This window comes from Cherax quadricarinatus, chromosome 77 (genome assembly GCF_038502225.1).
Source record: "Cherax quadricarinatus isolate ZL_2023a chromosome 77, ASM3850222v1, whole genome shotgun sequence".
In the NCBI taxonomy this organism is placed as follows: Eukaryota; Metazoa; Arthropoda; class Malacostraca; order Decapoda; family Parastacidae; genus Cherax; species Cherax quadricarinatus.
In genome coordinates this window covers 17,640,091-17,666,086 of record NC_091368.1, presented here as the reverse complement: position 1 = coordinate 17,666,086, position 25,996 = coordinate 17,640,091, and the positions used below count along the sequence as shown (strand labels likewise).

At 43.8% G+C, this 25,996-nt stretch overlaps 1 protein-coding gene across 1 annotated transcript in view; it reads right to left on the bottom strand.

The window, feature by feature from the left end:
- The window catches only part of LOC128702065 (glutamate receptor-like), a 47,182-nt gene extending 33,178 nt beyond the window's left edge, over positions 1-14,004 (bottom strand). The window contains exons 1-4 of the mRNA XM_070101506.1: positions 13,999-14,004; positions 13,437-13,671; positions 9,703-9,847; positions 7,534-7,628 (exon numbers count right to left, since the gene is read on the bottom strand). Of these exons, the coding sequence (XP_069957607.1) occupies positions 7,534-7,628; positions 9,703-9,847; positions 13,437-13,671; positions 13,999-14,004 (481 nt within the window). The remainder of the gene's footprint in view (positions 1-7,533; positions 7,629-9,702; positions 9,848-13,436; positions 13,672-13,998) is intronic.
- Between the last annotated feature and the right edge of the window lie 11,992 nt (positions 14,005-25,996).

The following is a 25,996-nucleotide window of genomic DNA, read 5'->3' as shown; positions in this document are numbered from 1 at the left end:
CCTCTAGAAACCAGATTATCCATAAGCCAGGGTAAGTCACAATGAATGACTGTTAAAGAGTAAACAGTCTTGGGTGGGGCCCCAGACAGTTGAGAATACTGGTCACAATACTGTTACAAATAGTACTGAGAAAATCATACAGCGTTGACTTATTTGGTATCCGAAATCTCATTTCAAGACAAAGTGACCGAGGTATTGCATGCGTGACAGAGTGACCGAGGTATTGCATGCGTGACAGAGTGACCGAGGTACTGCATGCGTGACAGAGTGATCGAGGTATTGCATGCGTGACAGAGTGACCGAGGTACTGCATGCGTGACAGAGTGATCGAGGTACTGCATGCGTGACAGAGTGACCGAGGTATTGCATGCGTGACAGAGTGACCGAGGTATTGCATGCGTGACAGAGTGATCGAGGTACTGCATGCGTGACAGAGTGACCGAGGTACTGCATGCGTGACAGAGTGATCGAGGTACTGCATGCGTGACAGAGTGACCGAGGTATTGCATGCGTGACAGAGTGACCGAGGTACTGCATGCGTGACAGAGTGATCGAGGTACTGCATGCGTGACAGAGTGACCGAGGTATTGCATGCGTGACAGAGTGACCGAGGTACTGCATGCGTGACAGAGTGATCGAGGTACTGCATGCGTGACAGAGTGACCGAGGTATTGCATGCGTGACAGAGTGACCGAGGTACTGCATGCGTGACAGAGTGATCGAGGTACTGCATGCGTGACAGAGTGATCGACGTACTGCAGGCGTGACAGAGTGACCGAGGTATTGCATGCGTGACAGAGTGACCGAGGTACTGCATGCGTGAAAGAGTGACCGAGGTACTGCATGCGTGACAGAGTGATCGAGGTACTGCATGCGTGACAGAGTGACGGACTTAATGCATGCGTGACAGAGTGACCGAGGTATTGCATGCGTGACAGTGACCGAGGTATTGCATGCGTGACAGAGTGACCGAGGTATTGCATGCGTGACAGAGTAACCGAGGTATTGCATGCGTGACAGAGTGACCGAGGTATTGCATGCGTAACAGAGTGACCGAGGTATTGCATGCGTGACAGAGTGACCGAGGTATTGCATGCGTGACAGAGTGACCGAGATACTGCATGCGTGACAGAGTGACCGAGGTATTGCATGCGTGACAGAGTGACCGAGGTATTGCATGCGTGACAGAGTGACCGAGGTACTGCATGCGTGACAGAGTGATCGAGGTACTGCATGCGTGACAGAGTGACCGAGTTATTGCATGCGTGACAGAGTGACCGAGGTATTGCATGCGTGACAGTGACCGAGGTATTGCATGCGTGACAGAGTGACCGAGGTATTGCATTCGTGACAGAGTGATCGAGGTATTGCATGCGTGACAGAGTGACCGAGGTATTGCATGCGTGACAGAGTGACCGAGGTACTGCATGCGTGACAGAGTGACCGAGGTATTGCATGCGTGACAGAGTGCCCGAGGTATTGCATGCGTGACAGAGTGACCGAGGTACTGCATACGTGACAGAGTGACCGAGGTATTGCATGCATGACAGAGTGACCGAGGTATTGCATGCATGATAGAGTGACCGAGGTATTGCATGCGTGACAGAGTGACCGAGCTATTGCATGCGTGACAGAGTGACCGAGGTATTGCATGCGTGACAGAGTGACCGAGGTATTGCATGCGTAACAGAGTGACCGAGGTATTGCATGCGTGACAGAGTGACCGAGGTATTGCATGCGTGACAGAGTGATCGACGTACTGCAGGCGTGACAGAGTCACCGAGGTATTGCATGCGTGACAGAGTGACCGAGGTACTGCATGCGTGAAAGAGTGACCGAGGTACTGCATGCGTGACAGAGTGATCGAGGTACTGCATGCGTGACAGAGTGACGGACTTAATGCATGCGTGACAGAGTGACCGAGGTATTGCATGCGTGACAGTGACCGAGGTATTGCATGCGTGACAGAGTGACCGAGGTATTGCATTCGTGACAGAGTGACCGAGGTATTGCATGCGTGACAGAGTGACCGAGGTATTGCATGCGTGACAGAGTGACCGAGGTACTGCATGCGTGACAGAGTGACCGAGGTATTGCATGCGTGACAGAGTGACCGAGGTATTGCATGCATGACAGAGTGACCGAGGTATTGCATGCGTGACAGAGTAACCGAGGTATTGCATGCGTGACAGAGTGACCGAGGTATTGCATGCGTGACAGTGACCGAGGTACTGCATGCGTGACAGAGTGATCGAGGCACTGCATGCGTGACAGAGTGACCGAGGTATTGCATGCGTGACAGAGTGACCGAGGTACTGCATGCGTGACAGAGTGATCGAGGTACTGCATGCGTGACAGAGTGATCGACGTACTGCAGGCGTGACAGAGTGACCGAGGTATTGCATGCGTGACAGAGTGACCGAGGTACTGCATGCGTGAAAGAGTGACCGAGGTACTGCATGCGTGACAGAGTGATCGAGGTACTGCATGCGTGACAGAGTGACGGACTTAATGCATGCGTGACAGAGTGACCGAAGTATTGCATGCGTGACAGTGACCGAGGTATTGCATGCGTGACAGAGTGACCGAGGTATTGCATGCGTGACAGAGTAACCGAGGTATTGCATGCGTGACAGAGTGACCGAGGTATTGCATGCGTAACAGAGTGACCGAGGTATTGCATGCGTGACAGAGTGACCGAGGTATTGCATGCGTGACAGAGTGACCGAGATACTGCATGCGTGACAGAGTGACCGAGGTATTGCATGCGTGACAGAGTGACCGAGGTATTGCATGCGTGACAGAGTGACCGAGGTACTGCATGCGTGACAGAGTGATCGAGGTACTGCATGCGTGACAGAGTGACCGAGTTATTGCATGCGTGACAGAGTGACCGAGGTATTGCATGCGTGACAGTGACCGAGGTATTGCATGCGTGACAGAGTGACCGAGGTATTGCATTCGTGACAGAGTGATCGAGGTATTGCATGCGTGACAGAGTGACCGAGGTATTGCATGCGTGACAGAGTGACCGAGGTACTGCATGCGTGACAGAGTGACCGAGGTATTGCATGCGTGACAGAGTGCCCGAGGTATTGCATGCGTGACAGAGTGACCGAGGTACTGCATACATGACAGAGTGACCGAGGTATTGCATGCATGACAGAGTGACCGAGGTATTGCATGCATGACAGAGTGACCGAGGTATTGCATGCGTGACAGAGTGACCGAGGTATTGCATGCGTGACAGAGTGACCGAGGTATTGCATGCGTGACAGAGTGACCGAGGTATTGCATGCGTAACAGAGTGACCGAGGTATTGCATGCGTGACAGAGTGACCGTGGTACTGCATGCGTGACAGAGTGATCGAGGTACTGCATGCGTGACAGAGTGACCGAGGTATTGCATGCGTGACAGAGTGATCGACGTACTGCAGGCGTGACAGAGTCACCGAGGTATTGCATGCGTGACAGAGTGACCGAGGTACTGCATGCGTGAAAGAGTGACCGAGGTACTGCATGCGTGACAGAGTGATCGAGGTACTGCATGCGTGACAGAGTGACGGACTTAATGCATGCGTGACAGAGTGACCGAGGTATTGCATGCGTGACAGTGACCGACGTATTGCATGCGTGACAGAGTGACCGAGGTATTGCATTCGTGACAGAGTGACCGAGGTATTGCATGCGTGACAGAGTGACCGAGGTATTGCATGCGTGACAGAGTGACCGAGGTACTGCATGCGTGACAGAGTGACCGAGGTATTGCATGCGTGACAGAGTGACCGAGGTATTGCATGCATGACAGAGTGACCGAGGTATTGCATGCGTGACAGAGTAACCGAGGTATTGCATGCGTGACAGAGTGACCGAGGTATTGCATGCGTAACAGAGTGACCGAGGTATTGCATGCGTGACAGAATGACCGAGGTATTGCATGCGTGACAGAGTGACCGAGATACTGCATGCGTGACAGAGTGACCGAGGTATTGCATGCGTGACAGAGTGACCGAGGTATTGCATGCGTGACAGAGTGACCGAGGTACTGCATGCGTGACAGAGTGATCGAGGTACTGCATGCGTGACAGAGTGACCGAGTTATTGCATGCGTGACAGAGTGACCGAGGTATTCCATGCGTGACAGTGACCGAGGTATTGCATGCGTGACAGAGTGACCGAGGTATTGCATTCGTGACAGAGTGATCGAGGTATTGCATGCGTGACAGAGTGACCGAGGTATTGCATGCGTGACAGAGTGACCGAGGTACTGCATGCGTGACAGAGTGACCGAGGTATTGCATGCGTGACAGAGTGACCGAGGTATTGCATGCGTGACAGAGTGACCGAGGTACTGCATACGTGACAGAGTGACCGAGGTATTGCATGCATGACAGAGTGACCGAGGTATTGCATGCATGACAGAGTGACCGAGGTATTGCATGCGTGACAGAGTGACCGAGGTATTGCATGCGTGACAGAGTGACCGAGGTATTGCATGCGTAACAGAGTGACCGAGGTATTGCATGCGTGACAGAGTGACCGAGGTATTGCATGCGTGACAGAGTGACCGAGATACTGCATGCGTGACAGAGTGACCGAGGTATTGCATGCGTGACAGAGTGACCGAGGTATTGCATGCGTGACAGAGTGACCGAAGTACTGCATGCGTGACAGAGTGATCGAGGTATTGCATGTGTGACAGAGTGACCGAGGTACTGCATACGTGACAGAGTGACCGAGGTATTGCATGCGTGACAGAGTGACCGAAGTATTGCATGCGTGACAGAGTGACCGAGGTATTGCATGCGTGACAGAGTGACCGAGGTACTGCATGCGTGACAGAGTGACCGAGGTATTGCATGCGTGACAGAGTGACCGAGGTATTGCATGCATGCCAGAGTGACCGAGGTACTGCATGCGTGACAGAGTGACCGAGGTATTGCATGCGGGACAGAGTGACCGAGGTACTGCATGCGTGACAGAGTGACCGAGGTATTGCATGCGTGACAGAGTGACCGAGGTACTGCATGCGTGACAGAGTGACCGAGGTATTGCATGCGTGACAGAGTGACCGAGTTACTGCATGCGTGACAGAGTGACCGAGGTATTGCATGCGTGACAGAGTGGCCGAGGTATTGCATGCGTGACAGAGTGACCGAGGTATTGCATGCGTGACAAAGTGACCGAGGTACTGCATGAGTGACAGAGTGACCGAGGTATTGCATGCGTGACAGAGTGACCGAGGTACTGCATGCGTGACAGAGTGACCGAGGTATTGCATGCGTGACAGAGTGACAGAGTGACCGAGGTATTGCATGCGTGACAGAGTGACCGAGGTACTGCATGCGTGACAGAGTGACCGAGGTATTGCATGCGTGACAGAGTGACCGAGTTATTGCATGCGTGACAGAGTGACCGAGGTATTGCATGCGTGACAGAGTGACCGAGGTATTGCATGCGTGACAGAGTGACCGAGGTATTGCATGCGTGACAGAGCGACCGAGGTATTGCATACGTGATAGAGTTACCGTGGCACTGAATGCGTGACAGAGTGACCGAGGTATTTTATGCGTGACAGAGTGACCGAGGTATTGCATGCGTGACAGAGTGACCGAGGTATTGCATACGTGACAGAGTGACCGAGTTATTGCATACGTGATAGAGTTACCGTGGCACTGAATGCGTGACAGAGTGACCGAGTTATTGCATACGTGACAGAGTTACCGTGGCACTGCATGCGTGACAGAGTGACCGAGGTATTGCATACGTGACAGAGTGACCCAGGCATTGCATCTCTGATACACTGTATGCACACTGTATCGGAATTGCTAGAAACTTAATTTCAGAAGCGGAAGCTTAGAAGAATGAACTGAATCCAGAATGCTGAACAAAGTGAAAGAGAACTGGAACAAATGTATGTATTTACAAACTGGTTTTGAGAATTCACACAACTGATTACAGAAATGTGTTTTAAATACAGACTAAGATCCATTCATAATGGAGTAATGATTACAATAATTACAACAGTTTGTAATCTTCCACCTGACACGAGACGATCAAGTACACGAGAAGAGTAAAGCAGCTGTAAAGATGCAAGAAGAATCACAACATTAAAGAGAAGATTACTGAAACAGAAGTACAAAGAGAATAATACAAAGGACAAAAAGAAATAATGAAAAGTTTCTTATTATGAAAGTTAGTTAATTAGAAATAAATTGTTTGGGTGAAACAGAAATCTGACACAATACCAGAACCATAGAGATGGGAATTGAAATCTTCGTGGCCAAAGTAGTTAATAGATTTAGTCATATCAATTAAACTATAGTTTATTCAGAGCACAATAATCATATATAATCAAAGAAATTATTTAGAGAACAAGATGCTGTGGTGTCTTCTCAGGTAACATTGCCTGATACCTCTGACTAACTTACCAACACGTCCAGGTATATTCTCATCTCCCCAGAAAACAACAGCCACTGACTAACTTACCAACACGTCCAGGTATATTCTCATCTCCCCAGCAAACAACAGCCTCTGACTAACTTACCAACACGTCCAGGTATATTCTCATCTCCCCAGAAAACAACAGCCACTGACTAACTTACCAACACGTCCAGGTATATTCTCATCTCCCCAGCAAACAACAGCCTCTGACTAACTTACCAACACGTCCAGGTATATTCTCATCTCCCCAGAAAACAACAGCCACTGACTAACTTACCAACACGTCCAGGTATATTCTCATCTCCCCAGCAAACAACAGCCTCTGACTAACTTACCAACACGTCCAGGTATATTCTCATCTCCCCAGCAAACAACAGCCGCTGACTAACTTACCAACACGTCCAGGTATATTCTCATCTCCCCAGCAAACAACAGCCGCTGACTAACTTACCAACACGTCCAGGTATATTCTCATCTCCCCAGCAAACAACAGCCTCTGACTAACTTACCAACACGTCCAGGTATATTCTCATCTCCGCAGCAAACAACAGCCGCTGACTAACTTACCAACACGTCCAGGTATATTCTCATCTCCCCAGCAAACAACAGCCTCTGACTAACTTACCAACACGTCCAGGTATATTCTCATCTCCCCAGCAAACAACAGCCGCTGACTAACTTACCAACACGTCCAAGTATATTCTCATCTCCCCAGCAAACAACAGCCGCTGACTAACTTACCAACACGTCCAGGTATATTCTCATCTCCCCAGCAAACAACAGCCTCTGACTAACTTACCAACACGTCCAGGTATATTCTCATCTCCCCAGCAAACAACAGCCGCTGACTAACTTACCAACACGTCTAGGTATATTCTCATCTCCCCAGCAAACAACAGCCTCATACTAACTTACCAACACGTCCAGGAATATTCTCATCTCCCCAGCAAACAACAGCCGCTGACTAACTTACCAACACGTCCAGGTATATTCTCATCTCCCCAGCAAACAACAGCCGCTGACTAACTTACCAACACGTCCAGGTATATTATCATCTCCCCAGCAAACAACAGCCGCTGACTAACTTACCAACACGTCCAGGTATATTCTCATCTCCCCAGCAAACAACAGCCGCCACAACACACTGCACTGTCAGTATAATCACCATTATTTTTGTTGTATCTCTGAAAATAAAAAAAAGCATTAAAGCTAATGAAGATAATGTGTGTGTGTGTGCGTGTGTGTGTGTGCGTGTGTGTGTGTGTGTGTGTGTGTGTGTGTGTGTGTGTGTGTGTGTGTGTGTGTGTGTGTGTGTGCGTGTGTGTGTGTGCGTGTGTGTGTGTGCGTGTGTGTGTGTGCGTGTGTGTGTGTGCGTGTGTGTGTGTGTGCGTGTGTGTGTGTGTGCGTATGTGTGTGTGCACTCATCTAATTGTACTCACCAAATTATGGTTGCAGGGATCAAGTCATAGCTCCTGGCCCCCTTCTTCACGGGTCGCTACAATGTTCACTCTCTCCCTGCTCCATGAGTTGTATCATACCTCTTCTCAAATCTATGTATGAATCCTGTCTTTAATACCTAACTCTTCAGACTGTTCACTTACTGACAACTCGATGACTGAAGAGGTACTTCCTAACATCCCTGTGACTCATCTGACCCCTTGTTGATGTGTTCCTTATCTAGAACATCCTGTGCCTCTCCAACTTGTCAGTCCCTCTCAGTATTTTATATGTCGTTATCATATCCCCTTAACTCTCCTGTCCTCCAGTGTCATCAGGTCGATTTCCCTTAAACTCTCTTCCTAGGACATGCTCCTTAGCTCCGGGACTATTCTTCTTGCAAACCTTTGCACTTTCTCTAATTTCTTGATAAGCTTGACCAAGTGTGGGCTTCATACTAGTGCTGCATACTCAAATATGGGCCTGATGTATACTGTGTACAGAGTCTTGAACGATTCCATACCAAGGTGTCAGAACGCTATTCTTAGGTTTGCCAGGCGCCCATATGCTGGAGCAGTTATTTGGTTGATGTGTGCCTCAGGAGATGTGCTCGGTATTATACTCGCCCCAAGATCCTTTTCCTTGAGTGAGGTTAGCAATCTTTGGCTCCCTAGCCTGTACTCTGTCTGTGGCCTTTTTTGACCTTCCCCAATCGTCATAATTTGCATTTGGTGGGGTTAAATTCCAGGACTTAGTTTCTGGACCAGGCTTGCAGCCTGTCCAGGTCCCTTTGTAGTCCTACCTGATCATCATCGGATTTAATTCTTCGCGTTATCTTAACATCGTCTGCAAAAAGGAACACCTCTGAATCTATCCCTTCTGTCGTGTCATTCACATATACCAGCAATAGAAGCGAACCTAGGACTGATCCTTGTGGAACGTGGAACCCCGCTTGTCACAGGCTCCAATTCCGACACGTAGTCACGTACAATGATTCACTGATTTCTTCCTATCAGGTGTTCTCTGATCCATTGCAATGCCTTTTATGATATTCCTGCCTGCTCCTTTAGCTTTTGCACTAATCTCTTGTGTCAAACTGTATCGAAAACCTTCTTACAGTCCAAGGAAATGCAATCTACCCTCCCTTCTCTCTTGTCTTATTTCTGTGACCTTGTCTTGCTGTTTATCGTTTATATGCTTATTTCTTTCTAGGTGTTCCACCATGCTTCCCTTGATAATCTTCTCCAGGAATTTGCATACTATACATATCAGTGACACTGGTCTGTAGTTTAGTGCTACATATCTGTCTTCTTTCTTAAATATTGATACTACTTTTGCTGTCTTTCACACCACAGGTAGTTGCCGTGTTTCGATATGTGTTAACAATTGTGTGATTGTGTGTGAGTGTGTACTCAAGAAATTGTGGTTGCAGGAGGTCGAGTCATAGCTCTTGGCCCCGCCTCTTCAATAGTCGCCACTAGGCCCACTCTGTCAATGCTCCATGAGCTTTATCATACCTCTTAAAGCTATGTATAGATCCTGCCTCCACTACATCGCTACCCAGACTATTCCACTTCCTCACAACTCTATGGCTGAGGAAATACTTCCTAAGTCTTCAACTTTCAACCGTGTCCCCTTGTTGCTGTGTCCCATCTCTGGAACATCCAGTCTCTGTCCACCTTACCGATACTTCTCAGTATTTTATATGTTGTTATCATGTCCTCCCTGTCCCTCCTGTCCTCCAGTGTCGTCAGGTCGATTTCTCTTAACCTCTCCTTGTAGGACATACCCCTTAGATCCGGGAATAGTTTCTTTGCAAACCTTAACACTTTCTCTAGTTTCTTGTCGTGTTTGGCCAGGAGTGGGTTCCAAACTGGAACTTCATACTTTAATGTGGGCCTGACGTACACTGTGTACAGTGACTGGAACGTCTCCTTACTGAGATGTTGGGCTCCTGTTCTTAGGTCTGCCAATTACACATTGTTCTGTGAATAAAATTGGCTGATGTGCACTTTCACACTAATTTTATCCACCTCTGTTTTCCAATTATGAGATATATTCACTCATAATTTGAACCCAAGCAGCGGAGGGTTCTGGAAATTATTAGAGCCATTCCAGGATGCTGAGAATGGGTGATACAACTTTGTTCACCGGGTCTCCCCTGCACATACCAACTGTTCCTACGACTTGACACTAATTACACTATATAAGCTTTGAAAATTCGAAGCCTATCAGATAAGGCCTTACGTAATGAACAAAATGTAATGGAAAATTTTGAGAAAGAAAACAAAAGAAAAAGTTGCAGCCACATGAACATCTCCCTCTGGGGATACTAAACATATGGGATGTTGAAGTTAACAAAGCTTTTGTAAAATGTTAAAGATCAATGAGAACATTTGGGATATAAACAATTCTCTCATAATTTTCCTATATTTTTTATTAAACTTATATATACAAAACTATATTGAAACTGTACATATTGTTTGGAGACTTCTTATAAACATTAAAATGCCTAAAAAGTCATTAAAATAAAAAAAAATTGACATTTTATCATATAGTCACAGTCTGGAATATGATCCTTAAGAACAATCACAGTTTATAAAAGCACAATATAATATAACTTTTGTTAAACTGAAAATCAACTAGAAATTAATAGTTGTGGTGAAGGTCGTCTAGGAGGGAATGATCCAAGTATTTAAATTTATTTAATTAAAACAAAATAAAGCCGGACTATCTAATACATACTGCATTTAAATGACTCAAATATAACTAATCTATGAGTTTAAAGCAACATTACTTTGGTCTAATACTACAGAGAAATAATTATATTTCCAACACATTTTTGTAAATATACCAATGAACAACTTCCCATTTTTTATATATAAATCAAATACATAAAAATCCTGTGTCAAACACATGACTCTCCTGATACATGTTGTACATGTTGTACATGTTGTACATGTACATGTTGTACATGTTGTGCATGTTGTACATGTTGTACATGTACATGTTGTACATGTTGTACATTTTGTACATGTACATGTTGTACATGTTGTACATGTTGTACATGTTGTACATGTACATGTTGTACATGTTGTACATGTACATGTTGTACATGTTGTACATGTTGTACATGTACATGTTGTACATGTTGTACATGTTGTACATGTACATGTTGTACATGTTGTACATGTACATGTTGTACATGTACATGTTGTACATGTTGTACATGTTGTACATGTTGTACATGTTGTACATGTACATGTTGTACATGTTGTACATGTTGTACATGTACATGTTGTACATGTTGTACATGTTGTACATGTTGTACATGTACATGTTGTACATGTTGTACATGTTGTACATGTTGTACACGTTGTATATGTACATGTTGTACATGTTGTACATGTACATGTTGTACATGTACATGTTGTACATGTTGTACATGTACATGTTGTACATGTTGTACATGTACATGTTGTACATGTTGTACATATACATGTTGTACATGTACATGTTGTACATGTTGTACATGTTGTACATGTACACGTTGTACATGTTGTACATGTTGTACATGTACACGTTGTACATATTGTACATGTACATGTTGTACATGTTGTACATATTGTACATGTTACACTGATCATTAACACCTATATTTATGTATACCAACTTTTAAGCAGAGACTGAATGGACATCATATTTATTACTTCTGTTTTATGCCACCAGAAATCTACGACAGATTTTTCAGAGTCTGGATTTTAAACTCTTTTAACTGTTATATATTTCTTTAATGCTTGGACAACCTCTTGTTGGTATACATGATGATATAATGTTGCAAGAAGTGCGAATATTGCACAAGTTTTGCGTACATTATCGTCCCCAGTTTTCCTCCTAATCTCCTAACAAACTTACTATTTAAGTGGTTGAGACAGATTTTATCCTTGAATTTTGGATATTAACACCTTCCTACGTCAAACTTTATTTTTTACCATGATGCTCTTGTATGAAGGTCAGTCTTCCTATTCATTATAGACTAGGTTTCATTATGCAATGTAATTAACCTAATCTCATTGAACCTGACAGCACCAGAAAAACTTGGATCTCAGGGCAAATTTTAATGCAACAGTTTTCGCGAAAACACTGACACAACACTGGATGACCAGATCTTAAAACTGATCTTATGCTCAGTTGTTGAGGTTTCTTTTCGCACGTTCTCTCTCTGTAGGTTTCTTTTGAGGCTTCCACTGTTTTAATCCTGTCAGATGTGTTCTATGACGAATGTAGTTCATAGAAAATTTAAAAAAGCTTTTCTGCATCAATTCTTCTCTCAAAGCATCTCTCTTTCTTTGTAAATCACAAAATTTTGATTTATAGTTTATGATAATTTTGAGAAATGTATGTTAATATGTCGGTATGTTAATATGTCTGTTAAACACTGACTCTGCGTCCACAGCAGGACTCGAACCTGCAAACTCTGTATCAGAGTCCACAGTACTTTACCATGGAGCCAGACCCCAGATAAGGATGGGCGCATAGCCGAAGCTGCACGATGTTTCCTCGTACCCCGAGCACCAGACAATGTTTGTAAATAATTTCGCCTGCTTGCAAATTATTAAGCATTTCAAATCTCTTTCGTGTTCCTCTGCATGTGGCAGAATTTGATGAAATAACTTTGTAAATAAGCCTTGTGCCCCGGGGGTATGGGGAAACATCTTCTAGCTTCAGCTAGGTGCCCTTACTTATCTGGGGTTTGGCTCCTTGGTAAAGTACTGTGGACTCTGATACAGAGTTTGCAGGTTCGAGTCCTGCTGTGGACGTAGAGATAATGTAAATAATATCGCCTGTTTTGTGAATTGTTAAGCATGTCTGTTTGTTAATATGTCAGTATGTTAATATGTCGGTATGTTAATATGTTGGTATGTCAATATGTTGGTAAGTTAATAACGACAGATTGTAAAATCATTCACTGACGGAAAGTTTTCGCCACTTGTGACTACATTAGTCCAAAATTAGGCGAAGCGTCTCCATCCATGTCAATCTTAATGGTGCATGTGTCTTGTTCCACTGACTCATGTTATTTATATGACATTCGCGGAGAGGCGCAAAACCCGCGAGAAGTGAAGTTCCAAGTTCTTCAGTGAGTTATCTTAATAAAAATTTTCTCTACCCTTCACTCGGAGGTTAAAATACAGATAGAGGTTTGTGTGCCACAGTTAGATGTGTTCCTAGGTAAGTAACTGTGTACCTCAGTAAGATGTGTTCCAAGGTAACTGTGTACCTCAGTAAGATGTGTTCCAAGGTAACTGTGTACCTCAGTAAGATGTGTTCCAAGGTAACTGTGTACCTCAGTAAGATGTGTTCCGAGGTAAGTAACTGTGTACCTCAGTAAAAAGTTGTGTGCCACATTAAGAAGTTACAAGCGCTCAGATAATGTGGAAGGGTAACGATTAATTTGTTTTTCTTGGGTGTAAAGCGAGGAATATTTTGGTAAATAAATGGTTGACAATACAAGGAATCTTTCCAAGTCGTGGAAAATCTTGCATTGTTATCACAGACAGTTGTTCCATCAGATGTGGTATTTGTTTTAGGTGTGTAAGTGCAAGATCTTGAGCTGCTGCTGCCATCTTGTAGTCGGTGATGTGTCCACCTGTAGACAGTGGACACACTAAAACCAGTTGCTTGAGCAACTGCTCGGAGTGACATGCCGCTAGAGCGCATGCGCACGAAACTTGCGCGCTCACTTGCGTTTGTTTTGTGAAACTTTCCTCTGGTCTTCATTTTAGAAGTCTGTGAAGATGAAATTTAAATAATTTAAATGGAAAAAATGTAGAGTAGGTTAAAAAAAAATGATGTCATTGCCTTAGAATTACTCATTTTCTTTAGAATTTGGGAAGAACTAAAAAATGATGGTAGAAAAAAATATACGATAAAATGATAGTTCGAGAAAACGTCATCCTTCTCAGAAATTATTAAACAAAACTGGCACATGAATCTATATCCACGTAACTTTCCTCAAGAAAATCCTTGCTATTCTTGTAAGGGTTTATGTAATCCAAGTTATAGTTGACACTACAGTTGGTCCTGGCGTTCTTCATAACTAAAGTTGCTGCTGACCGTCATAGTCAAGCTAGTGACTGTGGCAAATTAAGGAGAAAGTATCATCAGCATTTTATTTTTTAAATTTCAGGTGTTCCTGAGATGGTACCTCAGTCTTTGCTCGATATTTTTATTTCCCTAATTTTTTCGTTTTAACAGTTGAAAACGCATTTTTGGTCAAGAATGTCGTACAATGTTTGGTTCCTGGTTGGTTTGCGTCGTCGTCAGTTGCATGCGTGTTCAATTGGGCCAGTAGGCATGCTGCAGTGCTCCTTCTTTTGTTCTTATGTTAAATAATCACTATTTGCTTTATTGTCCGCTTACTGAAGAATATACGAACAGACAGTATCCTATGTGATATGTCAAAATACTTTATTAATATGAATATATCTGATATTTTAAGCAAATTTCCTAAATTTACTTTCAGTACATAAGTCAACTGCGGATATAAATTAAGATGCGCTCCTGTAAACCCTTATGGTGCTTAGTTCCCAGGTCTTTTGTGTATCCATGTACTCTTAGGCTACCTATCACAGGAGTGATATGGGGGTGACCAATAAACTAGCAGCTTCCGCGACAAAATCAATCAAATCAACAATATATATTTAGGTCCCGCAACTCACCTCACCAAATATCACCAAGGATTGTCATGCTATTATATATACATGTATATATATATACATGTATATATACATATATAAAATATGCATAAGCACATGCACAAACACAGAAGCTTAGTTGTACATGAATACATATGCACACATTAATATCCACTTATGAGCACAAGCACACGGATGTGCATTGAGGTGAAAGGAACTAAAGTTAATGGAAAAGAGAAAAACTTTCACAGACAACACCAAGTGTTACGTCCCATCACATATTAATTTTACCTGGTATACTCAAAATTTTTATACTCACTTTTAATTCTCACACTCTCATCTTCTTTTCCTCTACACAAAGGAACTATACCCCGCTCTCTGCCAGTTCCTTGGTACCTTCTTCCTTTCATTTGTTTATTGAACAAATAGGCCAGAGACTTCGAAACTATATCCTCACCTGATTTTATCATTTCCACCTTGATTACATCAGTCCAGCTGCTTTACCCCTTTTCATTCTACATACAGCATCACGCACCCTCCTTCACTCACATCTGGCTCTTCATCACTCCTAAAAGATGTTATACCTCCCTGACCAGTGCATGAAATCACTGCCTCCCTTTATTCATCAATATTTAACAGCTCCTCAAAATATTCCCTCCATCTTCCCAATACTTCCACCTCCTTACCTAACATCGCCCTTCCTTTGTTTTTAACTGTTAAATCCATTCGTTCCCGAGACTTTCTCAGCTTATTAATCTTACTCAAAAGCTTTGTATAATTCTCAGCAAAATTTATTGACAAAACTACACCCACTCTCATTTGTTCTCCTTTTACACTCAATCACCACTTTTCTAACCTCTCTTTTACACTCCATCACCACTTTTCTAACCTCTCTTTTACACTCCATCACACTTTTCTAACCTCTCTTTTACACTCCATCACCACTTTTCTAACCTCTCTTTTACACTCCATCACCACTTTTCTAACCTCTCTTTTACACTCAATCACCACTTTTCTAACCTCTCTTTTACACTCCATCACCACTTTTCTAACCTCTCTTTTACACTCCATCACCACTTTTCTAACCTCTCTTTTACACTCCATCACCACTTTTCTAACCCCTCTTTTACACTCCATCACCACTTTTCTAACCCTTCTTTTACACTCCATCACCACTTTTCTAACCTCTCTTTTACACTCCATCACCACTTTTCTAACCCCTCTTTTACACTCCATCACTACTTTTCTAACCTCTCTTTTACACTCCATCACCACTTTTCTAACCCTTCTTTTACACTCCATCACCACTTTTCTAACCTCTCTTTTACACTCCATCACCACTTTTCTAACCTCTCTTTTACACTCCATCACCACTTTTCTAACCTCTCTTTTACACTCCATCACCACTTTTCTAACCTCTCTTTTACACTCCATCACCACTTTTCTAACCTCTCTTTTACACTCCATCACCACTTTTCTAACCTCTCTTTTACACTCCATCACCACTTTTCTAACCTCTCTTTTACACTCCATCACCACTTTTCTAACCTCTCTTTTACACTCCATCACCACTCGCTTAACATATCTTATTTCTACTCCATATACTCCCCCCACCGTATATCACTTCTGCTTAGCATGAACCGCTCATATGTTAACTTTTTCTCTCTTACTGCTCTCTTTACTTAGTCATTCCCTCCCGCACCCACACTCCTATATACACAGACTTCTGTTGCACACACTAACATGGCATACCTAACATCTACGCCAAACCTCTTCATTACTTACAGTATTTTCTCACTCTAGCTACAACTAAGCAATGATCTGATAAATTTCTTGCTTCTCTAAGAACCTGCGCAGCCAGAAGCCTCTGCCTCAGTATTTAATCTTGAAATACATAGTCTAACAAACTGCTTTCATCCTGCTTTTTATTATATCTCAGGTACTTTTTTATCCTCTTGTCCTTAAAATATGTATTACCTGCAATCAGTTCTCTTTGTGTACCACGTTCAATTAAAAGCTTCTCATTATCATTCACCCCTGACACACTAAACTTACCTAATACACCTTTTACAACAGTTTCTTCTACTTTAGCATTTTAGTCCCCAACAATTACTATCTCACAGAATCTTTCTTTTCTCCTTTCACCTCTTTCCCAGGAGCATTAACACTTAACCCACATTTCGCATTCGACACTTATTTTAATCAATATTATCCTCGAATTTATATACAGTGGAATCTCGGTACTCGAACAATTCGGTACTCGAACGCATTTGCTCGGTAAAAAAATTAGTCGGTAGTCGACCATTTGCTTGGCACTCGACCAAACAAATACGACCTTCCAGAACATGTGCGTCTGTCTCCCTACAGCTGTCGCTCAGTTCGAAACTCTGCTGAACTTCACTGAAAACGATTTCATGTTACTTCGCATTTTTGGGTGTTTTTTTATTTGTATAAATAATTCACCATGGTGCCTAAGAAGATTAGTGATAACAGCCAACCAAAAAGAAAATTGGTTAGTGTGTGTTTGTAAACACCACCTCCTCCTCTCCATATAATATGCCTTTTATTAATTTAGGCGTCTTTATGGTGCTTCTAGGTTATCTATTGTGTTTCCGATATGTTGCAATAAATGTGATAGATACCCTTTATTACTAATATTAGCGTAATTACACAACATTTTATTCTCGCCACCGCTAATTTCCGGCTATTAAGACGACTCATCAGATACTGAATGCTCCTTCTGCTGGTCCCTCCCTCCCTCTCCCCTACAGCTCCTCCCACTTTGGGCCTCTGATATATTACGCTTGATTTCTATTTTGAATTTTTATTCACACAAAAAATATATAACTCACCACAAGACTATGGTAGTGGCTCTAACTCACCACAAGACTATGGTAGTGGCTCTAACTCACCACAAGACTATGGTAGTGGCTCTAACTCACCACAAGACTATGGTAGTGGCTCTAACTCACCACAAGACTATGGTAGTGGCTCTAACTCACCACAAGACTATGGTAGAGGCTCTAACTCACCACAAGACTATGGTATGGCTCTAACTCACCACAAGACTATGGTAGTGGCTCTAACTCACCCCAAGACTATGGCAGTGGCTTTAATTCACCACAAGACTATGGTAGTGGCTCTAACTCACCACAAGACTAGTAGTGGCTCTAACTCACCACAAGACTATGCTACTGGCTCTAACTCACCACAAGACTATGGTAGTGGCTCTAACTCACAAGACTATGGTAGTGGCTCTAACTCACCACAAGACTATGGTAGTGGCTCTAACTCACCACAAGACTATGGTAGTGGCTCTAACTCACCACAAGACTATGGTAGTGGCTCTAACCCCCCACAAGACTATGGTAGTGGCTATAACCTACCACAAGACTATGGTAGTGGCTCTAACTCACCAAAAAACTATGGTAGTGGCCTAACTCACCACAAGACTATGGTAGTGGCTCTAACTCACCACAAGACTATGGTAGTGGCTCTAACTCACCACAAGACTATGGTAGTGGCTCTAACTCACCACAAGACTATGGTAGTGGCTATAACCTAGCACAAGACTATGGTAGTGGCTCTAACTCACCACAAGACTATGGTAGTGGCTCTAACCCCCCACAAGACTATGGTAGTGGCTATAACCTACCACAAGACTATGGTAGTGGCTCTAACTCACCAAAAAACTATGGTAGTGGCCTAACTCACCACAAGACTATGGTAGTGGCTCTAACTCACCACAAGACTATGGTAGTGGCTCTAACTCACCACAAGACTATGGTAGTGGCTCTAACTCACCACAAGACTATGGTAGTGGCTATAACCTAGCACAAGACTATGGTAGTGGCTCTAACTCACCACAAGACTATGGTAGTGGCTATAACCTACCACAAGACGATGGTAGTGGCTCTAACTCACCACAAGACTATGGTAGTGGCTCTAACTCACCACAAGACTATGGTAGTGGCTCAAACTCACCACAAGACTATGGTATGGCTCTAACCCACCACAAGACTATGGTAGTGGCTCTAACTCACCACAAGACTATGGTATGGGTCTAACCCACCACAAGACTATGGTAGTTGCTCTAACTCACCACAAGACTATGGTAGTGGCTCTAACTCACCACAAGACTATGGTGTGGCTCTAACCCACCACAAGACTATGGTAGTGGCTCAAACTCACCACAAGACTATGGTATGGCTCTAACCCACCACAAGACTATGGTAGTGGCTCTAACTCACCACAAGACTATGGTATGGGTCTAACCCACCACAAGACTATGGTAGTTGCTCTAACTCACCACAAGACTATGGTAGTGGCTCTAACTCACCACAAGACTATGGTGTGGCTCTAACCCACCACAAGACTATGGTAGTGGCTCTAACTCACCACAAGACTATGGTATGGCTCTAGCCCACCACAAGACTATGGTAGTGGCTCTAACTCACCCCAAGACTATGGTAGTGGCTCTAACCCACCACAAGACGATGGTAGTGGCTCTAACCCACCACAAGACTATGGTAGTGGCTCTAACCCACCACAAGACGATGGTAGTGGCTCTAACCCACCACAAGACGATGGTAGTGGCTCTAACCCACCACAAGACGATGGTAGTGGCTCTAACCCACCACAAGACGATGGTAGTGGCTCTAACCCACCACAACACGATGGTAGTGGCTCTAACCCACCACAAGACGATGGTAGTGGCTCTAGCCCACCACAAGACTATGGTAGTGGCTCTAACCCACCACAAGACTATGGTAGTGGCTCTAACCCACCACAAGACTATGGTATGGCTCTGTTATATCTTGGAAATTGGTCATCCTGGGTTATTTAACTATTGTAAGAGAATAAAATAGAGACTTTCGGCGTTATATTATTATCTGTTTAATATATAAAAAATACCATGGTATTATCCCTATTTTATTATTATTATTGTTAGGTAGGTTTTCTTTTGTATATAGAGCATAAGTCTCGGAACCATCCAGTGAATTGTTCAGTTGTTTATGTCCGGCTGACTGACCTTTGGATCAGTTGATCCAACCTGACGACGGGTCAACAGACTGGCAGGTAGTCAGTCCGCTCCCTGCTCTAGCCTTGACAACTGAACGTATATTGGTTCTCTCTTAGGGTGTACAGTTTGAATGGGTTTGAGAATTAGTCTCTAGAGCTGACTCAGTTTGTTCCTCATGGCTCTGAAAGATTGTTTTGATATTTATATTCTTGGTCAGTTCAGTAATTCATAGAGATACGTCTTCTCAGACAAACTCTTGCTTTCAACTTCCTTTACGGCCGGATTCAAAGGTCTTGTTGAATCTTGTTCATTTTGTAGTTTGAGGTTATACAGTCTTGTTAAGACAGACGTAAATGTTAGTGAAGACTTAATTACAGGAAGATTAATCTTCATTATTAATGTGATACTTCCATGATTTTGAACTAAATATATATATTGTAAATTTATTGTACAGAGTATTAAGATATAATATTAGGTACAGAGAAAAGATGAAGTATTGTATTTAAATACTTTAATAAATTTGAATATTATTCTATGGAGTTTCCCAGTTGAAATTATTTCCTCTAGATTCTAAAGTACCATTAACAAACTCTGATCCAAAATCTTGTTGCATAAGAAGAAAATAGTAACAGACCACATTCTGAAGTTCTTTGTAAAATTTCTTATTCGGAACAGGCTCTAACCCACCACAAGACTATGGTAGTGGCTCTAACCCACCACAAGATTATGGTAGTGGCTCTAACCCACCACAAGACTACGGTTACCTGGAGGTTATTCCGGGGATCAACGCCCCCGCGGTCCGGTCCATGACCAGGCCTCCCGATGGATCAGGGCCTGATCAACTAGGCTGTTACTGCTGGCCGCACGCACTCCAACGTACGAGCCACAGCCCGGCTGATCCGGCAGTGACTTTAGGTATCTGTCCAGCTCTCTCTTGAAGGCAGCCAGGGGTTTATTGGCAATTCCCCTAATGCTTGATGGGAGGCTGTTGAACAGTTTTGGGCCCAGGACACTTATGGTGTTTTCTCTTAGTGTACCAATGGCGCCCCTACTTTTTATTAAGGGGCATTTTGCATCGCCTGCCCAGTCTTTTACTTTCGTAGGGAGTGATTTCTGTGTGCAGATTTGGGACCATTCCTTCCAAGATTTTCCAAGTGTAGATTATGATATATCTCTCCCTCCTGCGTTCCAACGAGTACAAGTCAAGTGCTTCCAAGCGTTCCCAGTAGTTAAGGTGCTTGACAGAACTTATACGTGCAGTAAAGGATCTCTGTACACTCTCTAGATCTGCGATTTCACCTGCTTTGAATGGAGATGTTAATGTACAGCAGTATTCCAGCCTAGAGAGAACAAGTGATTTGAAAAGGATCATCATGGGCTTGGCATCTCTCGTTTTGAAAGTTCTCATTATCCATCCTATCATTTTCTTTGCACGTGCGATCGTGGCACTGTTGTGATCCTTGAAAGTGAGATCCTCAGACATTACTACTCCCAGGTCCCTTACATTATTTTTCCGCTCTATTGTATGGCCGGAGTCAGTAGTATACTCTGTTCTAGTTATTATCTCCTCCAGTTTTCCATAACGGAGTAGTTGGAATTTGTCCTCATTGAACATCATATTGTTTACCGTTGCCCACTGGAAAACTTTGTTTATATCTTCTTGGAGGTTAACCGCGTCCTCAGCAGATGACAGCCTCATGCAGATCCTAGTATCATCCGCAAAGGATGATACGGTGCTGTGGTGTATATCTGTTTATGTCTGATATGAGGATAAGGAATAAGATGGGGGCGAGTACTGTGCCTTGTGGAAAAGAGCTCTTCACTATGGCAGCCTCCGATTTAACTCTTTGTGTTCGATTTGTTAGGAAGTTGAAGATCCATCTCCCCACTTTCCCAGTTATTCCTTTAGCACGTATTTTATGGGCTATTACGCCATGATCACATTTGTCAAATGCTTTTGCAAAGTGTGTGTATATTACATCTGCATTCTGATTTTCTTCCAGTGCATCCAAGGCCATGTCATAGTGATCCAGTAGTTGTGAGAGGCAGGAGCGACCTGCCCTGAACCCATGTTGCCCTGGATTGTGCAGATTTTAGGAATGCAGGTGATTTGCAATCCTGCTTCTTAGCACTCTTTCAAAGATTTTTATGATGTGGGACGTCAGAGCTATTGGTCTATAGTTCTTAGCTAATGCTTTGCTGCCACCTTTATGGAGTGGGGCTATATCCGTTGTTTTAAGTGACTGTGGAATTTCACCCATGTCCAAGCTCCTCCTCCATAGTGTACTTAGGGCACGCGAGAGGGGTTTCTTGCAGTTCTTAATGAAAACAGAGTTCCACGAGTCTGGGCCCGGGGCTGAGTGCATAGGCATGTTGTCAATGGCTTTTTCGAAATCTATCGGAGTTAGGGTAATGTCGGAAATCTGGCATACATTTTTTGGAGCTTTGAGGCTCATTCATGAAGAAATCATTTGGGTCGTCGATCCTCAGACCGATTAGTGGTTCACTAAACACAGAGTCGTACTGGGATTTCAATATTTCACTCATTTCCTTGTTGTCATCTGTGTAAGTCCCATCCTGTCTGAGTAAGGGCCCGATACTAGATGTGGTATTTGCCTTGTTTTTGGCATATGAAAAGAAATATTTTGAATTTCTTTCAATTTCACTAATAGCTTTAAGCTCCTCCTGCCTCTCCTGGTTCCTGTAAGAGTCATTTAGCTGAAGTTCGATAGTTTCCACTTCCCTGGTCAGCGCCTCCTTTCGTGTATCAGATATTCTAGCACTCCTGAGGAGCTCAGTGACTCTTCGTCGTCTTCTGTAGAAGGAGCATCTTTTTCTCTCCAGTTTACTCCTGCTCTTCTTCTTTCTTAGGGGAATATGCCTAGAACATGCTTCGGCTACCAGGAAGTTGATCCTTTCAAGGCACTGGTTTGGATCCATGTCATTTAAGACATCTTCCCAACATGTTTCGTTTAGGACATGGTTTACCTGGTCCCAGTTGATGTTCTTGTTGAAATTGTATTTTGTGAAGACACCTTCACAGGTACATGCATTCTGCTGTTCAGGACCCCTATGCATGTACGTCTGGACTTCGATTAGATTGTGATCGGAATTAGTTGTTTTTGATATTCTTATGTCTCTTATCAGGTCCTCATTATTTGTGAAGATAAGGTCAAGTGTGTTTTCTAGTCTTGTTGGCTCCACTATCTGCTGGCTTAAGGTGTGTTTTTCGCAGAGACTTAGTAGCTCATGTGTGTGTGACCTTTCATCTGCACTACCTCCGGGGATTGTTTCAGCTATAACATTATTAGCTACATTCTTCCATTTTGTGTGCCTTAGGTTGAAATCACCAAGCAGTAAGATGTTTGGGGATGGAGCTGGAAGGTTTTCCAAACAGTAATCGGTTTTCAGTAGCTGTTCCTTGAACTGTTGTGAGGTTGCATCTGGTGGCTTGTATACAACCACAATGACTAGGTTTTGGTTCTCGATCTTTATTGATAGAACTTCAACTACCTCATTTGTGGTGTTCAGCAACTCCGTGCAGATAAGGGACTCTTTGACATACAGGCCAACCCCCCCTTGTTGCCTGTTTTTTCTGTCGCATCTAAAAAGGTTGTAACCACTTATCCATATTTCACTGTCAAAGTGATCTTTTGTGTGAGTCTCTGTGAAGGCTGCAAACATTGCATTAGACTCCACTAGAAGTCCACTGATAAAAGGTATTTTGTTGTTGGTGGATGGCTTAAGGCCCTGTATATTAGCAAATATGAACGAGGTTGTATTCTGTGTTTGTTGGGGGGATTTTGTTATTGGCATCAGTAGTTGTAATTCTGGAGGGCAATGGGTGGCCACTGGCTGCGCCTCCAGTCCAACAAGGCTCCAAGGTGGTGGACTATTTTTGTTATTTCCTTCCATTTTCTTTTTTCGTTTCCTGCCACTAAAAAATCAACTGGAGTTGGGTTGTCGTAGCTACTATTGTTTGTCATGTGGGGTCTGTGCCTCCTGGTCCCTTTTAGATGGTATGCAGGGCACTCGATGTTGTAACACTGTTTCTGGAGGACCGAGGAGTGGCACATTTTTGGGTGAAAGAAAGTACAGGAAGAAGAACGACACACTCCTTTAGACAGGAGGTCGCTACATTTTTTGGGATGGTCAAAGTTGCATGTCCCATTTTTTCCCCTGTTATTCCATGCTTACAGATGCCACAAGCATAATATTTGCACAAATTCACCTTTGGTTGAGAATTGTTGGGAGGTGTGTTGTCAATTTCTGCAGGTTCTGGGACTGCACTATAATCCTCAGTATCCAAGCCAGGGCCACCCCGTCCTGGATTCCATCTACTTTCCCCAGTAGAGGAAGAAGGAGGAGACTCCTCTCCAACATCTGTACTGTGGGCCACGGTCTTGTGCAATGATGGTTGTTTATTTACTGTTTTTGTGGTGGTTTGGGTAGTGTCCCTTGGAGAGTCTGGGCTGGCAGTAAGGCTGGGGGCTGGGTCTGGATCAACACTGGGGCTGGGGGGTAGGGCTGGGTCTGGGTCAGCGGCTGGGCCTGGGCCAGCACTGTGGGTATTAGTGCTATGACTGGGGGAGCCTGGGCCAGCACCAGCACTGTGGGTATTGGTGCTATGCCTGGGGGAGCCTGGGCCAGCACCAGCACTGTGGGTATTAGTGCTATGACTGGGGGATGGGTCTGTCTTAGCACCATGTGGGTGACTAGATAGTTTCGAGTCATCTGTTGTGGTATGGACATTCTGCATTTTTTGATGCACTATCTCTTGCTCCCATGTTTTATATATTTTTGGTAGACTATCCAAGAGGTCATCTTTGTTTTCTTGATTATTTTTATCATTTATTACTCTCCTTAGTACCTTTCTGATACCTGCCCAAAGTTCTACATCTTTATTGCACAACCAGAAGCACCTTGCTAGTTCGAGGTCATTTTTTGAGGCTGTATTTAGTCTAGTACAAGAGATATGGTGTTTGGAAGAGCATAGGTTGCATGTGATTCTGGATTTCCTTCCAAGGATTTCTTTACATGTCCCACAGATATGCTGTGCTGACATCCTCTCTGTATCCTACTACACTGTATGCCACGGAAGAAAACTCATTTCCACTTTACCTTTCTCTTGCTGGTGCCAGAAATATGCAAGATGTATTTATACGAACCAAGTTTGCAGTATGTGGGTGGTGGTGTAGGGTGGGTGTAGGGTGGGTGGTGGGTGTAGGGTGGGTGGTGGTGGTAGTAAGTGGTGGTAGTGGCTCTAACCCACCACAAGACTATGGTATGGCTCTAACCCACCACAAGACTATGGTAGTGGCTCTAACCCACCACAAGACGATGGTATTGGCTCTAACTCACCACAAGACGATGGTAGTGGCTCTAACCCCCCACAAGACGATGGTATTGGCTCTAACTCACCACAAGACGATGGTAGTGGCTCTAACCCCCCACAAGACGATGGTATTGGCTCTAACTCACCACAAGACGATGGTATTGGCTCCAACCCACCACAAGACTATATTAGTGGCTCTAACTTACCACAAGACTATGGTATGGCTCTAACCCACCACAAGACTATGGTATGACTTTAACCCGCCACAAGACTATGGTAGCGGCTCTAACCCACCACAAAACTATGGTAGTGGCTCTAACCCACCACAAGACTATGGTAGTGGCTCTAACCCACCACAAGACTATGGTAGTGGCTCTAACCCACCACAAGACTATGGTAGTGGCTCTAACCCACCACAAGACTATGGTAGTGGCTCTAACCCACCACAAGACTATGGTATGGCTCTAACCCACCACAAGACTATGGTAGTGGCTCTAACCCACCACAAGACTATGGTAGTGGCTCTAACCCACCACAAGACTATGGTAGTGGCTCTAACCCACCACAAGACTATGGTAGTGGCTCTAACCCACCACAAGACTATGGTAGTGGCTCTAACCCACCACAAGACTATGGTAGTGGCTCTAACCCACCACAAGACTATGGTAGTGGCTCTAACCCACCACAAGACTATGGTAGTGGCTCTAACCCACCACAAGACTATGGTAGTGGCTCTAACCCACCACAAGACCATGGTAGTGGCTCTAACCCACCACAAACAAATGAACTCTCATGCCAGTGAGTCATTCCTTTCATTTCTTCTTGAATATATTTTCTCAGATTTCTTGACTTTTATTTATTAAATTAAATGTAATGATGAAATTAGGTAAACACATAACTTCCAACTCACTCACTATCTTACTGTCCATTCTCAATAGTTCTCATCTTTGCAAAACGTTTATAAATATTAGAAACATAACAATCTCTTTCAATTTCGTTTTAAAGAATATAAGTACTATAAAAATGTGTTTTTAGCTCCTAGGTATTAAATAAAATTTA